This window comes from Sparus aurata, chromosome 24 (assembly GCF_900880675.1).
Source record: "Sparus aurata chromosome 24, fSpaAur1.1, whole genome shotgun sequence".
NCBI lineage: Eukaryota > Metazoa > Chordata > Actinopteri > Spariformes > Sparidae > Sparus > Sparus aurata.
Genome location: NC_044210.1, coordinates 19,123,700 through 19,139,889, shown reverse-complemented (window position 1 = coordinate 19,139,889; position 16,190 = coordinate 19,123,700). Strand labels below are relative to the sequence as shown.

At 44.2% G+C, this 16,190-nt stretch overlaps 3 protein-coding genes across 5 annotated transcripts; all 3 read left to right on the top strand.

Moving 5' to 3' along the window:
- On the top strand, positions 1-1,596 carry LOC115577038 (tubulin alpha-1D chain-like). Its single transcript, XM_030409818.1, has 3 exons — positions 1-196; positions 273-421; positions 505-1,596. The coding sequence occupies exons 1-3, from the start codon at positions 16-18 to the stop codon at positions 1,477-1,479; spliced, it is 1,305 nt and encodes a 434-aa protein (XP_030265678.1). The 5' UTR covers positions 1-15; the 3' UTR covers positions 1,480-1,596.
- Positions 1,597-2,825: 1,229 nt separating this feature from the next.
- LOC115577036 (tubulin alpha-1A chain) lies at positions 2,826-9,858 on the top strand. Of its 3 annotated transcripts, XM_030409816.1 has the most exons (5): positions 2,826-2,945; positions 3,255-3,477; positions 3,578-3,726; positions 3,806-4,732; positions 9,644-9,858. In XM_030409816.1, the coding sequence occupies exons 1-5, from the start codon at positions 2,943-2,945 to the stop codon at positions 9,689-9,691; spliced, it is 1,350 nt and encodes a 449-aa protein (XP_030265676.1). In that variant the 5' UTR covers positions 2,826-2,942; the 3' UTR covers positions 9,692-9,858. The 3 variants fall into 3 exon arrangements, with proteins under 3 accessions (XP_030265676.1, XP_030265674.1, XP_030265675.1); XM_030409814.1 differs by lacking the exon at positions 9,644-9,858 and having other exon boundaries at positions 3,806-5,511; XM_030409815.1 differs by lacking the exons at positions 2,826-2,945; positions 3,255-3,477; positions 3,578-3,726; positions 3,806-4,732 and adding exons at positions 6,251-6,304; positions 8,058-8,280; positions 8,482-8,630 and having other exon boundaries at positions 8,717-9,858.
- Positions 9,859-11,400: 1,542 nt separating this feature from the next.
- LOC115577037 (tubulin alpha chain-like) lies at positions 11,401-15,491 on the top strand. The gene is made up of 4 exons (XM_030409817.1): positions 11,401-11,523; positions 13,510-13,732; positions 14,111-14,259; positions 14,346-15,491. The coding sequence occupies exons 1-4, from the start codon at positions 11,521-11,523 to the stop codon at positions 15,318-15,320; spliced, it is 1,350 nt and encodes a 449-aa protein (XP_030265677.1). The 5' UTR covers positions 11,401-11,520; the 3' UTR covers positions 15,321-15,491.
- Positions 15,492-16,190: the final 699 nt, after the last annotated feature.

Here is a 16,190-nt window from a genome sequence, read left to right as displayed (position 1 = left end):
CAGGCAGGTGTCCAAATGGGCAATGCATGCTGGGAGCTCTACTGCCTGGAGCATGGCATCCAGCCAGACGGTCAGATGCCCAGCGACAAAACCATCGGTGGAGGAGACGACTCCTTCAACACCTTCTTCACTGAAACTGGAGCTGGCAAACACGTTCCCAGAGCTGTCTTTGTGGACTTGGAGCCAACTGTCATCGGTACAATTACTGTTTTCTGATGCAAATTGGTACTGTAGTGACAGCCGATTAGATGCTAAGTATTTTCCATTTACAGATGAGGTCCGTACAGGAACCTACCGCCAGCTCTTCCATCCTGAACAGTTGATCACTGGAAAGGAAGATGCTGCCAACAACTACGCCCGGGGTCACTACACCATCGGGAAGGAGCTCATCGACGTGGTCCTTGACAGGATTCGTAAGCTGGTCAGTTTGCTGGCAAAATTTATAATTTTAGTTCAAAGTGTAATGAAGTATTGAGAGAACTCTGTTGTTTTATTTTCCTGCAGGCTGACCAGTGCACAGGCCTCCAAGGTTTCCTCATCTTCCACTCCTTTGGTGGAGGAACCGGCTCTGGCTTCACCTCTCTGCTGATGGAGCGACTTTCTGTCGACTACGGCAAAAAGTCCAAGCTGGAGTTTGCCGTGTACCCAGCTCCCCAAGTGTCCACGGCCGTGGTGGAGCCATACAACTCCATCCTGACCACCCACACCACCCTGGAGCACTCCGACTGCGCCTTCATGGTGGACAATGAGGCCATCTATGACATCTGCCGCAGGAACCTGGACATCGAGTGTCCCAGCTACACCAACCTCAACAGGCTGATTGGACAGATCGTCTCCTCCATCACCGCCTCCCTGCGCTTCGACGGTGCCTTGAACGTTGACCTGACGGAGTTCCAGACCAACTTGGTGCCCTACCCTCGTATCCACTTCCCTCTGGCCACCTATGCCCCCGTTATCTCGGCAGAGAAGGCCTATCATGAGCAGCTATCAGTAGCAGAGATCACCAATGCCTGCTTTGAGCCTGCCAATCAGATGGTGAAATGTGATCCTCGTCATGGCAAGTACATGGCCTGCTGCCTCCTGTACCGTGGTGATGTGGTCCCTAAGGAGGTGAACTCTGCCATTGCCACCATCAAAACCAAGCGTACCATCCAGTTTGTGGACTGGTGTCCCACAGGCTTCAAGGTGGGCATCAACTACCAGCCTCCCACAGTGGTTCCCGGAGGGGATCTGGCCAAGGTGCAGAGGGCTGTGTGCATGCTGAGCAACACCACCGCCATTGCTGAGGCCTGGGCTCGTCTCGACCACAAGTTCGACCTGATGTACGCCAAGAGGGCCTTCGTCCACTGGTACGTCGGAGAGGGGATGGAGGAGGGAGAGTTCTCTGAAGCCAGAGAGGACATGGCTGCCCTGGAGAAGGATTACGAAGAGGTGGGAACCGACACCATCGGTGACGAAGGAGAGGAAGAGGAGTACTAAGAGCTTAACACAAGATCTTAGATGTATATTTGTTCAACTACGCTGGAATTGTTTTATTATGTATTGATTTTACATTTCAAAACAACATTATTGAAAATAAAGCAAAACTGTGAGGAATGTATCTGTTTTATTTATCCTCAAATCTGTCAGAAAAGCACATACATTCTATCATCTAACAATGAGAGTGGCTTGCAGGAATGCTGCAGCCACCACCTCCCATTGTGTGCTGTTGATTTGTTTCCCTAACAAGCTCTCAGTGCACTCCAGCATTTTGAGAGTGCAATGCACACACATCTCTTTTGACGAGCAGCTCCAGATTAGCTGACATCAGAGTGCAAATAAGGCCTGAGAAAGAGTAACTAGGGAAACTAAACAGGAGCGTGTTCTGGCAGATGCCAAGCAGTTTGTCATTATGTCTCTAGGGTTACCTTCAGTCGCAGAGCTATTTGACCTCAGACAAAGGAGTACATTGATATAAACATAATGGCTTTGACACTAGCTCGGATTTCCGAAGAGGTTGTCTCTTGTCAGGAGGCAAAAAGCTTTAAAGACATCAAAACTATAAGTTTTCCTTTAAAACTTTGCTCAACCTCACCACTTTAGACATTGGGGCCAAATTCTTCTGGTTATCTCTATATTTAAGTATTGCAAGCACCCAGCCAACTCAACACAACTGCAAAGGTAACCCTAACCCTAAATAATTTCTTTGGAGTGATAAAACTCAGTTGAAATATTCATCACATACATCAATGCTTTGTACACTGGATCTCAGATGTCACCTGGCTTAGAGAGAAGTGTGCTCTAATGTTTTTCTGCGGCAGTCGGCTTCCTTTGCATTGCAAATGAATCTCAACCACAGTGACGATGCTCGGTTATCTGTAACAAAAGCCTATTCAGGTCACTCTGGGGAGGTATCTGTTTTCTCTCTCCACTGCAAGATAAGAAAACGGAGGCTTGAAGTGTGCCGTGTTAACAGGGATGATTTCTAATGTGAAAAGTGCTCCAGTGGCATTATATTGTTTTATGAAAAGTCATGAGTTTCTTCCAGCAGCAAACAACAACAGCCTGTGTGAATGTCTGTGAGCAAGTTTGAAAGTAAAGTTCAAACTAACATGCCTTAAATCCAGACAGTGAAATTGGAGGAGAGGGTGAACAGTTATGGGTCATATTTCACAGCCACGCTGGTTATTGTTGGTGGTTACTCATTTGTGTAACAACAGCCGTTATTCCTTAGATCCGAGCAGGGGAGCATTCTAGTTGATTTTCTTTTTTGTGCCCCTCCTTCTCATCTTTCATCGAAGGCGATGGTGTTTGCTTCTCCAGCTCCTCCAGTTACCACAACATGCCCGGCTGTTGCCTAGTGCTGCTCTGCTCTATAAAGCAGCTTCCTGTAGTCATGCTTCACACAACATCCCCAGCCACTCATCTCAGGTGAACAAGGGACTGCTTCGAGCAACGAAAACATGGTGAGGACATCTTATTTTTAAGTTCTGCACATGAGCGACTTTACATGAGACAAAGAACCCCTCAGAAAGACATTTTTATATCAATATACTGCATTCAACTCAGTGGTCTGTGTTGAATGTAATAGCTTAAGAGGCTTTTAAAAATGTTCCTGCCACAAATTTGCAAATATTCCTCATGTAGAATGATTTGATGACTTTTATGTAAGCTAACATAAATAATGGGTTTATCTTAAAATGACACTGACAAGGAAACTAATTCTTTAATTGTGAATTTTGGGGTCTTGACATCTGAACCACTTGTTCTTGCAGCGTGAATGTATCTCCGTCCATGTCGGCCAAGCTGGAGCTCAGATAGGCAATGCATGCTGGGAGCTCTACTGCCTGGAGCACGGCATCCAGCCGGACGGTCAGATGCCCAGCGACAAGACCATTGGAGGAGGAGACGACTCCTTCAACACCTTCTTCAGTGAGACTGGAGCCGGCAAACATGTTCCAAGAGCTGTCTTTGTGGACTTAGAGCCAACTGTCATCGGTAAGAGTGTTTTCTGGATCAGAGAGTGCTGGATTGAGTCTTCCAGCAATGAATTACATTTGTGAAGGTGTGCTTATACTATCAATTTTTCTGTTTATAGATGAGGTCCGTACAGGAACCTACCGCCAGCTCTTTCACCCCGAGCAGCTGATCACTGGAAAGGAAGATGCTGCCAACAACTACGCCCGGGGTCACTACACCATTGGCAAGGAGATCATCGACCTTGTTCTGGACAGGAGTCGTAAACTGGTCAGTTTGCCTGCATTACTTCAAATTTCGGCACAAGCAATATTAGGTCACAAAGTAAAGATTGTTTTTTTTCCTGCAGGCTGACCAGTGCACAGGCCTCCAAGGTTTCCTCATCTTCCACTCCTTTGGTGGAGGAACCGGCTCTGGCTTCACCTCTCTGCTGATGGAGCGACTTTCCGTCGACTATGGCAAAAAGTCCAAGCTGGAGTTTGCGATTTATCCAGCTCCTCAGGTGTCCACAGCCGTGGTGGAGCCCTACAACTCCATTTTGACCACCCACACCACCCTGGAGCACTCTGACTGCGCCTTCATGGTGGACAACGAGGCCATCTATGACATCTGCCGCAGGAACCTGGACATCGAGCGTCCGACCTACACCAACCTCAACAGGCTGATTGGACAGATCGTCTCCTCCATCACCGCCTCCCTGCGCTTCGACGGCGCCTTGAACGTGGACCTGACGGAGTTCCAGACCAACTTGGTGCCCTACCCTCGTATCCACTTCCCTCTGGCCACCTACGCCCCGGTTATCTCAGCAGAGAAGGCCTATCATGAGCAGCTGTCAGTAGCAGAGATCACCAACGCCTGCTTCGAGCCCGCCAACCAGATGGTGAAATGCGACCCTCGCCACGGAAAGTACATGGCCTGCTGCCTGTTATTCCGTGGCGACGTGGTGCCCAAAGATGTCAACTCCGCCATTGCTACCATCAAAACCAAGCGCACCATCCAGTTTGTGGACTGGTGTCCCACAGGCTTCAAGGTGGGCATCAACTACCAGCCTCCCACGGTAGTTCCTGGAGGAGATCTGGCCAAGGTGCAGAGGGCCGTGTGCATGCTGAGCAACACCACCGCCATTGCTGAGGCCTGGGCTCGTCTCGACCACAAGTTCGACCTGATGTACGCCAAGAGGGCCTTCGTCCACTGGTACGTTGGAGAGGGGATGGAGGAGGGAGAGTTCTCCGAGGCCAGAGAGGACATGGCTGCCCTGGAGAAGGATTACGAAGAGGTGGGAACCGACACCATCGGCGACGAAGGAGAGGAAGAGGGCGAAGAATATTAAGTCTGAGATCAACAAAAAGGCACAATGCGTTAATTGGGTTCTTTTTAGACTTCAGTAGTATCAAACAAGGAGTGATGTATGATCCTGTCTAAAGAGAAAATGTATACCTTTGTTTTTTAGATGTTTTTCTAAAGGCCTGCCAGCAAAGAAAGGGATGAGACATGATAAATTATATAAATTGGGATGACATGAAACACTTTGGGTCTCTCCTGGAAGGTTTTTATGATGTTGCTCTCTCCTCCAAGCAGAAGGAATTAGGAACTATAGTGTTTTGTCAAGTAAATTTCATCATTCAGCAAGAAATTTATTCAAGAGACAGCCAGGTTTCCTAAAAATGTCATATGCTGTTTTTGACAGATTACTGAAATGTAAAGCCTTGAACAATGCGCAAAATTCATGTCCTTATCCAGAGAGATTAAGAGGAATTCAGTCCCAAAATATAATCTTTCCTAAATGTCTTTGTCCTGAAACAATAAACTGAGATACATTTCCGTTGGTGTGCTTTGTTTGCAGTAATAATACAACACAGCTCTCAGTCACTCTGCAGAGCTCATACTTTATTAACTCATGCCAACACTGAACAAAAGTCTAATTCCTCTTTACAGCAAAGCCTGACGTAACAGAAATACCTCAGGATTAGGCCTGGATTATTTCATGGTGTTAGAAATAGGTGTCAGAGTTCAGTCCTCATTATTAATGAATAAACAAGAGATGATTATCCGCTGCCACTGTTTTGTCTTTTCATTATTTTATGTTCAAATGGTTCTCTGCATTTTTGAGAAAGTTTTGAGTTTCCCTTTTTTATATTCCTTCAATTGGGTTGACTCAAGTTAGTGATGAATTATATATTAATCTAATTAATCTATGTGTGGTTGCTGTATGCATGAGAGTCATGCTGCCTTCAGGAACTTCCCGTACATTCTCCCCTCCCAAATTGAGAGATCACCCAAAGGACTGTATGTGAATTCAGGTGCCTTTTTAGAGTAAAACTGCGTTAAAACACAGCCTGTAGTCTTAATTTGTGCTGGGTATCATGTAATTCTTGAAATTAAGTGACACACATTTCAGTTATGTAATGTTTTAATTACAAAAAAGGACACTTTTTGGACCTCTAACCAAGTTGCTCCTTCACACTTTGCATGTATGCACCATCAAATATCAGTTTGTTTCCACAATGCATGAGTTATTTTCAGTCCATCCAATACAGTAAACAAATTGATGATTATCATATTACATGCAAAAATGGAGACTACAAAACAGTCCTGCCTCTTATAAAAGATAAATAATTCAAATTCCCGTCAATGACGCAGCTGACGTCTCGGACGGATAAATTTCGGGCCGTACTTGAAGGCAGCAGCGAGTAACGTTCGCTCCCGCCATGAGGAAATTCAAACAGCCGCTTTGGCCCCGCCCCCTCGAAACAGTATAAAGACAAACGGCACCTCCTCCGCCCTACAGTACTGCCTTCAGCAACCGATTCTTCAACGTCGGAGAGAAGGAGAAATAGTCAGAAACATGGTGAGTGTTGAAGGCAAAAAAGCATTTAAAAAACATACTTTAGTGAGTAAAATGATGCTAAGATGGCAGACTTTGGTTACTCTTTGAGGGAGAGCACAGTCTTTTGACAAAATGCAGGTTAAATCTGGCATGAATGTCTTAAAAGTTGACATATGAATGTCGCTATAAAACGCGTTAAAATTAGATTAGTTTTGAGCGATTACCTAAACTTGCTCGTTCTCTGGTGTAATAAGGCGTTTATGTGCGTAATGTTATCTCCTGTGTCATTGAACGAGGCACAACTACCGGCGCAGTCTGAATTAAAATGTAGGAGATGTAACGGGGAAACTCGTCGATTTTGTTCCTTACCGACATTTTGCTGTCAGGTTTATTAATTTGAATAGTTTGTAGAAGATGGTTTGAGCTCGTGTGTGGGTGGCAGACATGACGCTGTAACTTCAGAGGCGCTCGAGCCGGAAGGCGCCATCAGATAACGCCCAGTCCGTGAATGTTACACAAAGGTAGGGCTTTGCGGTATGGGGGCAGGGAGGAGAGCCTCTCCCTGTCCGTAAAGATTTTTTACCCACCTCCATGATGGGAGTCTTTTTTTCCCTTTCACTGATCTGCTGCTGGCCCGGTCGGTCTCTGTTTGGGAGGGGTATGAAGGCAGAGTGAAGCCACCACAGGTCCGCAGCGAGGCAGGCCGCCATGTGACGCAGCAGACATGATTTATGGAGTTATAAAATGTCGTCACCTGAGGCTAAAGATTAACAGGTTCCCGCCCAAAGTGCGTTCTGAAAGAAGATGGAGGACACTGAATTATTCCAGAGATTAATATTCGACATATGGCCCATTGTATTCATAATTGATATGAATAAATCAAAACATTTTGATTACCTGGTTCAAATTGATCTAGTATTTAGTTAAGTTTACTAAAACTTTATGCCATGTGTTTTTAATGCCTATCCAATATCTGTATTTGATATCATAAAGAACACTTAAAGAAAATATCCACAACAGGTGGAATTCATGTTTTTAACATTTAAACATTAACAGCCACTGAGAGGATTTTTACTTTATTTTTTACCAACACTGATGTTCAATCAAAAGTAAAACAACAACATAAAACATAAAAATGAAATCATATGAAAAAAAATGTTTCTTTTATTTCCTGTTACAGATGTTTTTTGTGTTCAATCACTTCCTTACAATAAAAAAAATAAAATGATTGTGTTTTGCGTACATGTTTTTCTGTTCATTTTTCCGATACTGGTTGAGGGGCAACATATCATGAGCCTTTACATACATTTACAATAATGTCTTATGTTCTGAAACAAATAAATGATTTACCTGAAATTATGTGACATTAGGACTAGAAAGCAGCTGTACACTACGGTAGGACATGAAATAACCCATGTGTGACTATAAAGAAATCAATTAAATGTTAATGTCCTTTCTAATTATATTTTTATTACCAGTGTTGCTAAAAAGATATTTGATCACTGTAACAGCTGTAAATTTGTGCTGTAGTGATGCTTTTTATAAAAATCAAACCAGGCCATATGACAACATGCAGACTGGTACTGAGGCTCTGAGGAGCTGTTGATGTGTGATCTGGGTCAGTCAGTGCTTTGCAGACAAAGATCTGAATCTGTTGGCTGACTACAAAGTGAAAAAATGCAGTCTCATCACTCCTACAGTACAGATTCTGACAACTATATTTGCCTCTTTTATGAAAAAACGAATAACTGGTCTTTGTCTCTTCTCTCCACAGCGTGAGTGTATTTCTATGCATGTCGGCCAGGCCGGAGCCCAGATGGGCAATGCATGCTGGGAGTTGTACTGCCTGGAGCACGGCATCCAGCCGGATGGTCAGATGCCCAGCGACAAGACCATTGGAGGAGGAGACGACTCTTTCAACACCTTCTTCAGTGAGACTGGAGCTGGCAAACATGTTCCCAGAGCTGTCTTTGTGGACTTGGAGCCAACTGTCATCGGTAAGGAGCAGATTTACGAAACGCACAACTACTTCCTTTCATTACATATAATTATATTCTTATTATTACTTAATTTCACGTATATTTGTGGTCTAAATGTGTCAGCCAATATTAGAATGACATCACAAGTTTCCACATACGGCAACAGAAACAGTTCTCAAGAGCATAGAGCATCACTTTAAACCAGTCGTTTCTCCTCAGATGAAGTGCGAACTGGAACCTACCGCCAGCTCTTCCACCCCGAGCAGCTGATCACAGGCAAAGAGGATGCTGCCAATAACTACGCCCGTGGCCACTACACCGTCGGCAAGGAAATCATCGACCTTGTTCTGGACAGGACCCGCAAACTGGTGAGTTCAAATTCTCGCGACAGTGCGAGCTATGGTGTTGATTCATGTGACTGAACATTTCGATCACTTTCTGTATTTTCCTGCAGGCTGACCAGTGCACAGGCCTCCAAGGTTTCCTCATCTTCCACTCCTTCGGTGGAGGAACCGGCTCTGGCTTCACCTCTCTGCTGATGGAGCGTCTTTCTGTCGACTACGGCAAAAAGTCCAAGCTGGAGTTTGCCGTGTACCCAGCTCCCCAGGTGTCCACGGCCGTGGTGGAGCCATACAACTCCATCCTGACCACCCACACCACCCTGGAGCACTCCGACTGCGCCTTCATGGTGGACAATGAGGCCATCTATGACATCTGCCGCAGGAACCTGGACATCGAGCGTCCGACCTACACCAACCTCAACAGGCTGATTGGACAGATCGTCTCCTCCATCACCGCCTCCCTGCGCTTCGACGGCGCCTTGAACGTGGACCTGACGGAGTTCCAGACCAACTTGGTGCCCTACCCTCGTATCCACTTCCCTCTGGCCACCTACGCCCCCGTTATCTCCGCAGAGAAGGCCTATCATGAGCAGCTGTCTGTTGCTGACATCACCAATGCCTGCTTCGAGCCCGCCAACCAGATGGTCAAATGCGACCCTCGCCATGGGAAGTACATGGCCTGCTGCCTCCTGTACCGTGGTGACGTTGTACCCAAAGATGTCAACTCCGCCATCGCCACCATCAAAACCAAGCGTACCATCCAGTTTGTGGACTGGTGTCCCACAGGCTTCAAGGTGGGCATCAACTACCAGCCTCCCACAGTGGTTCCTGGAGGAGATCTGGCCAAGGTGCAGAGGGCCGTGTGCATGCTGAGCAACACCACCGCCATCGCCGAGGCCTGGGCTCGTCTCGACCACAAGTTCGACCTGATGTACGCCAAGAGGGCCTTCGTCCACTGGTACGTCGGAGAGGGGATGGAGGAGGGAGAGTTCTCCGAGGCCAGAGAGGACATGGCTGCCCTGGAGAAGGACTACGAAGAGGTGGGAACCGACAGCGTTGGGGAGGAGGATGAAGGCGAGGAGTACTAGGCTGCTGAAACGTCTGGAACCTGCTGTATCTTCATACGCCAGAAAGAAAAGCCCTACGTGAATGTGCTCTGAATTATGTGAATGTTCTGAAGCAATATTGGACTGGTTGGTTTAGTTCTGCACATTCCTGTTAAGCTTTTAAATGTGCTAATAAAAGCTCAAAGTTATTATTTGTCCTGTGTTTGCTTCAGAGTGCACAAGATGTTGTATTGACATTGTGCATGTATCTTTTTTAAGAGCTGTATTGAGCAATCGATCAAAAGAAGTCTATGATGCACTCAACTTTTAGGTCTAAATCCTCTTTACAGCAATGCCTTGCATCACAGAAATTAGGTTATTGATGAATTGTATATTTTAATTTATGTATGTGTGGGTGCTGAATGCACGAGTTATGCTGCCTTCAGGGACTTCCCGTACATTCTCCTCTCCCAAATTGAGAGACCACCCACAGGACTGTGGATCCACGTGCCCTTTCAGAGTAAAACTGAGATAAAACAGAGCCTGTAGATTTTGCTGGGTATTATGTTATTCTCGTTGTTGAGAGATGCAGAGTGACTGACGTTTCAGTAATGCTGAAACATCATCCTGATTTAAAGGAATACAATAATATATATTAAACTTGTATTGAAAAATGAAACTGATAAAAAAAACTACTATATAGCCAAAGTAAACATTATAAAGCAACAGTTCAGACTTTACCCAATTCAGTTTGTGTCTCAGGTAATTATTATTATATTTTATAATCTGCATATGATGAAATAATTGAGTCTCAGTGTTTTAATCAAACTAAACAGAAGTCAAACTTAAAAATATGGCTATTATTGAAAATTGTAGATATTCTTGACATAATTTATCTAGTTAATATGAAAAAAACGCTATAAATCCAGCCAGACCTATTCTAAAGGCACATGATTGTTTTGCTAATAGACTAATTAGCTGATTAATTTGTTATATTGGCTGCAAAGCACAAAAATACCTTTTATTAAATAAAAACTCACAAATAAGGGGCAGTATACCACAAAAGCGAGCTACTAACTAGCTGCTGTTAGCTAGTTAGCACAGCTTGCCACACATCTGCCCGAACTGGTAACTCAGAGTGGGTATTAGAAAAAATCGGGCTGGGGCTAGCTGGTTAGATGCTCATTTCAGTAGCTATTTGTAATAAAACACGAAGATGTCTTTACATTCTGTTGATCTTCTTTGTTACTTTGGTTTATGATGTTTTATTTGTAATGTTTTAAACAAATTCTGATAACCTAGTTCTAAGATTAAAAAGGTGCATTGAGGTTTTCTGCATGTGACCACTGTTTTGCTTTGTAGAAAATGCACTGGCTCTGTGTGAAGTGTGTCAGATTTGATCATCACCGATCAAAATAGCTTTCATCACCTTTTTCCTCCTATCTGCGTGTTCATGCAGCTTTGTTTGTATTTATATATCAGTGAACGCACCATCAAATGCCAGTTTGTTTCTACAATGCATGACCCATTTCTGTTCGTTCAATACAATTAACAAAACGTAGGACTCGAATGTGAAAGTGATTATTATATTACATGCAAAAATTGAGACTAGAAACAGTCCTGCCTTTTATAAAAGATACATTATTCAAATTTCCGTCAATGACGCAGCTAAAGTCTCGGAAGGGGAATATTTCGGGCTGCTCCTGAACGCAGCGCTCAACTACCGCTCCCGCCTTGAGGAAATTCAAACAGTCGCTTTAGCCCCGCCCCCTTGAAAAAGTATAAATACAAAGGGCTCCTCTTCCGCTCCTCAGTACTGCCTTCTATAACCGATTCTTCGACGTCGGCGAGAAGGAGAACTAATCAGAAAAATGGTGAGTGATGAAGCACGGAATACATTTAAAGAACATACGCTAGCGTGTAATATAATGTTCAGACAGCAGACCTTTGTTCCCTTTTCGAGCGAGAGCACCGTTTTTATTCACAATGCATTTTAAGATAGCATGGCTGTCTTAATAGTTGGCATATCGTTATAAAACTCGTAAAGATCCGATTTGTCTTGATTGATTGATTTAACTGTGTCGATTTCGGTTGTAAATTCATAACGTTTTCTAAAGAGACGTCGAGAATCTAATATTAATCGTTATAAACCGTGATGAATGTGGATGGATTAATTAAACACGCCCGTTTTTCCGGCAGTATTCCCGTGTTTATGTGTGTAACGGTGTCTTCTGTGTCGTCTCACGAGGCGAAACTACTGACTGCGCAGTCTGAATTAAAATGGAGGACAAGTGACGGCTACACGTTTTAATCCAGAAGCTGTTTTTTAAAAAGGCTCGACATGGTGCGGGTTTTAACCTTTAAATGGAAACCTCGACGAGTCACTGATGATGGCTTGAATTCACTTGACACTCGGTAATAATCGTGTCTTAAATAGGGATGTTGATTTATTCATCAATCGCCGTTAAGAATTTTAATTTGTTAAAAATATATTGAAAATCAGAGATGGGCACAAAGGCATCAGAATGCATCATGAAGTAAAATGCAACTAATCTGCCATTCAAACACAATCAGTACAATGTGATATGGCCTTTAGGTCTTAATGTAGTTAAGATGTTTTTTTGTTTATTATTATTATTATTATTATTATTATTATTATTATTATTATTTTTTTTTTTTTATACAAGTTTATCAGTCAAGTAACTTGATCTGTTTAAATTCCTACTCTTATTTAGCCTCAAACATAGATCCTCATTGTGTGTGGGTGTGGGTGGGTGGGGTTAGAAAATATTATAAATTGATAACTCATTTAGTGAAAATAAAGGCTCCATTTAAAGTCTGAAATGCTATTTTCCAAGATATTGCATTTTATAGCTTCTCTATCTTTATAATCTCAAAAAAGATGACGTTTGCCTGAATTTAATCTCTGCGTGACCACAAGTCATTATCACACATTTCCCCAGTTCACAGCTTTGGAAAAATGATTCTGAATCCTTTTTTTATTGTCACTGCACAGTGTACAACAAATTTGTAGGAAAAACGGATACAAATTTGAGCAGCAGAGCCTCAGGTCATATTTTGTTGCTATTAATCTCAGCACTCCTCAGATTTATCCCTGTGTTGGAACCACTGGATGAAACTACCCAATGGTATACAGCTACAACAGACATGATGCCATATTAATAATGTACTAATTAGATTACGAATGAATCAATAAATTGCAAAATAATTGCATTATTTGATATTTTAATGGGGAATAAAAAGATGTAAGTAGAATGTACATATTAAATATTAATCCATCAATAATCGTTCAAATTAAAGTGATTTACAAAAACATGAAACAATCCGTATGCACATCTTTTAACAGTACTTGAATTCTTTTTTATAAATGATGGACTTTAAAATGTGAGATAAAAGGCTGGCTTTATAAATTGAATTAAGAACACAGATTCTAATCACCTCTTTTATATCTGCATTTCCATTTGCCCCTGCTTTTCCTTTTCATATTAGCTCATATTAGCCATTAGCTCAGCTGAGTCATTTAGCTTCTCCTGTTAGCCTCTCTGTGATACTTTGGTCCTTTAGCTGGTAAAACAATGTAAATCAGCTGACGTAAGAAGCTCTGATTGCCTATATTCACCCAGAATGTTATCTGCAGGCATTTAAAAACAGGCCATATGATGAGCAGCAGACTGGCACTGCTGGGTCAGTCGGTGCTCTGCAGACAAAGATGTGAAACTGTTGGCTGAATACGAAGCAGAGAAATGCAGTCTCATCACTCCTACAGTACAGATTCTGACGGCTATATTTACCTCTATGAAAAAAAACAAATGACTGATCTTTGTCTCTTCTCTCCACAGCGTGAGTGTATTTCTATGCATGTCGGCCAGGCCGGTGTCCAGATGGGCAATGCATGCTGGGAGTTGTACTGCCTGGAGCATGGCATCCAGCCGGACGGTCAGATGCCCAGCGGCAAAACCACTGGAGGAGGAGACGACTCTTTCAACACCTTCTTCAGTGAGACTGGAGCTGGCAAACATGTTCCCAGAGCTGTCTTTGTGGACTTGGAGCCAACTGTCATCGGTAAGGAGCAGATTTACTAAATGGAAAAAACTACTTCCTTTTTATTAGATTTAATAATATTCTTGGCATTACTTAATTTTTGTGGTCTAAACATGTCCGCCAATAGTGGAATGACATCACTCGTTTCCCCATAAGGCATCAGAAACAGTTCGCATTTTATTTGATTTATTTTCAGGTGTGTAGAGGGTCGAGTGAACAAGGTGCAAGCAAACTGTCTTTCAAATTAATGCACTCTTAAAGGTGAAATGTTGTCTAAAAGTGTGAATTTATTGACATAACCACCACATTTTTTAGTGCCAACTTTCAGGAAATGATGACTAGAGTGAGTCTTATGAGCATAGAGCATCACTTTAAACCAGTATTCTCGTTGCTCCTCAGATGAAGTGCGATCTGGAACCTACCGCCAGCTCTTCCACCCCGAGCAGCTGATCACAGGCAAAGAGGACGCAGCCAATAACTACGCCCGTGGCCACTACACCGTCGGCAAGGAAATCATCGACCTTGTTCTGGACAGGACCCGCAAACTGGTGAGTTCAAATTCTCGCGACAGTGCGAGCTATGGTGTTGATTCATGTGACTGAACATTTCGATCACTTTCTGTATTTTCCTGCAGGCTGACCAGTGCACAGGCCTCCAAGGTTTCCTCATCTTCCACTCCTTCGGTGGAGGAACCGGCTCTGGCTTCACCTCTCTGCTGATGGAGCGCCTTTCTGTCGACTACGGCAAAAAGTCCAAGCTGGAGTTTGCCGTGTACCCAGCTCCCCAGGTGTCCACGGCCGTGGTGGAGCCATACAACTCCATCCTGACCACCCACACCACCCTGGAGCACTCCGACTGCGCCTTCATGGTGGACAATGAGGCCATCTATGACATCTGCCGCAGGAACCTGGACATCGAGCGTCCCAGCTACACCAACCTCAACAGGCTGATTGGACAGATCGTCTCCTCCATCACCGCCTCCCTGCGCTTCGACGGCGCCTTGAACGTGGACCTGACGGAGTTCCAGACCAACTTGGTGCCCTACCCTCGTATCCACTTCCCTCTGGCCACCTACGCCCCCGTTATCTCCGCAGAGAAGGCCTATCATGAGCAGCTGTCAGTTGCCGACATCACCAATGCCTGCTTCGAGCCCGCCAACCAGATGGTCAAATGCGACCCTCGCCATGGGAAGTACATGGCCTGCTGCCTCCTGTACCGTGGTGACGTTGTACCCAAAGATGTGAACTCCGCCATCGCCTCCATCAAAACCAAGCGATCCATCCAGTTTGTGGACTGGTGTCCCACAGGCTTCAAGGTGGGCATCAACTACCAGCCTCCCACAGTGGTTCCTGGAGGAGATCTGGCCAAGGTGCAGAGGGCCGTGTGCATGCTGAGCAACACCACCGCCATCGCCGAGGCCTGGGCTCGTCTCGACCACAAGTTCGACCTGATGTACGCCAAGAGGGCCTTCGTCCACTGGTACGTCGGAGAGGGGATGGAGGAGGGAGAGTTCTCCGAGGCCAGAGAGGACATGGCTGCCCTGGAGAAGGATTACGAAGAGGTGGGAACCGACAGCGTCGGTGAGGAGGATGAAGGCGAGGAGTACTAGGCTGCTGAAACGTCTGGACCCTTTGTCTTTATCTGCCACAAAGAAAAGCCGTACACGAATGTGTTCTGAATTATGTGAATGTTTCATGTTCTGAAGCAATATTGGACTGATTGGTTTAGCTCTGCACATTCCTGTTAAGCTTTTAACTGTGCTAATAAAATTTCGGACTTATTCTTTCTCTCGTGTTTGCTTCAGAGAGATGTTGCATTGACATCAGTCTGGTATCATTTTAAGAGCTGTAAAGAACCGTCAATCATAATTGGCAAACTTAATCTGGTTCCAGCTTCTTAAAAGTGGCGATTTGCTGCGTTTCTTCTGACAGTTGATGAAGAGTCTGAGTTTTGGACCGCTGGTTGGACGAGAGACGGCACTTTGAGCTCTGGGTAAAAAACATTTACAAGCCAAAGTCTCGCCATTTTATAAATGAATATCTTCACCTCCAGTCAGCTCTGACAAAATGTCCAACTTTCCACTTTTGAATGGTCTTAAATGGTAAACATCCCGAGTCGGAGGTCCTAGAGAGATTCTGTGTATATCATATTAAACATTTGACCTTTAGCAACAGCTTCAAGTAACATCAGGCACTCGTTCAGGTTAATTTCTGTTACTGGTTTTCTGTCAGGAAAACATTTGTATCCATCACAGCTGAAGATTTAAAGTAAAATGTAAAATTCTCACACCTGTCATGAAGGTGATCACAGGTGTCACATGGTTGGTTCTCTTTGCACTGAGATCCTGACGTCCCTAACTCATTTTGCGCTGCGTATTTATCATAACTTTGCACATATCTGAGCTCCTCACTGGATTAATGTGATGTAGTGTAGCGAGTGATCACTATAAAGCTAATGCATTGTCTAATTGTGGACCAGG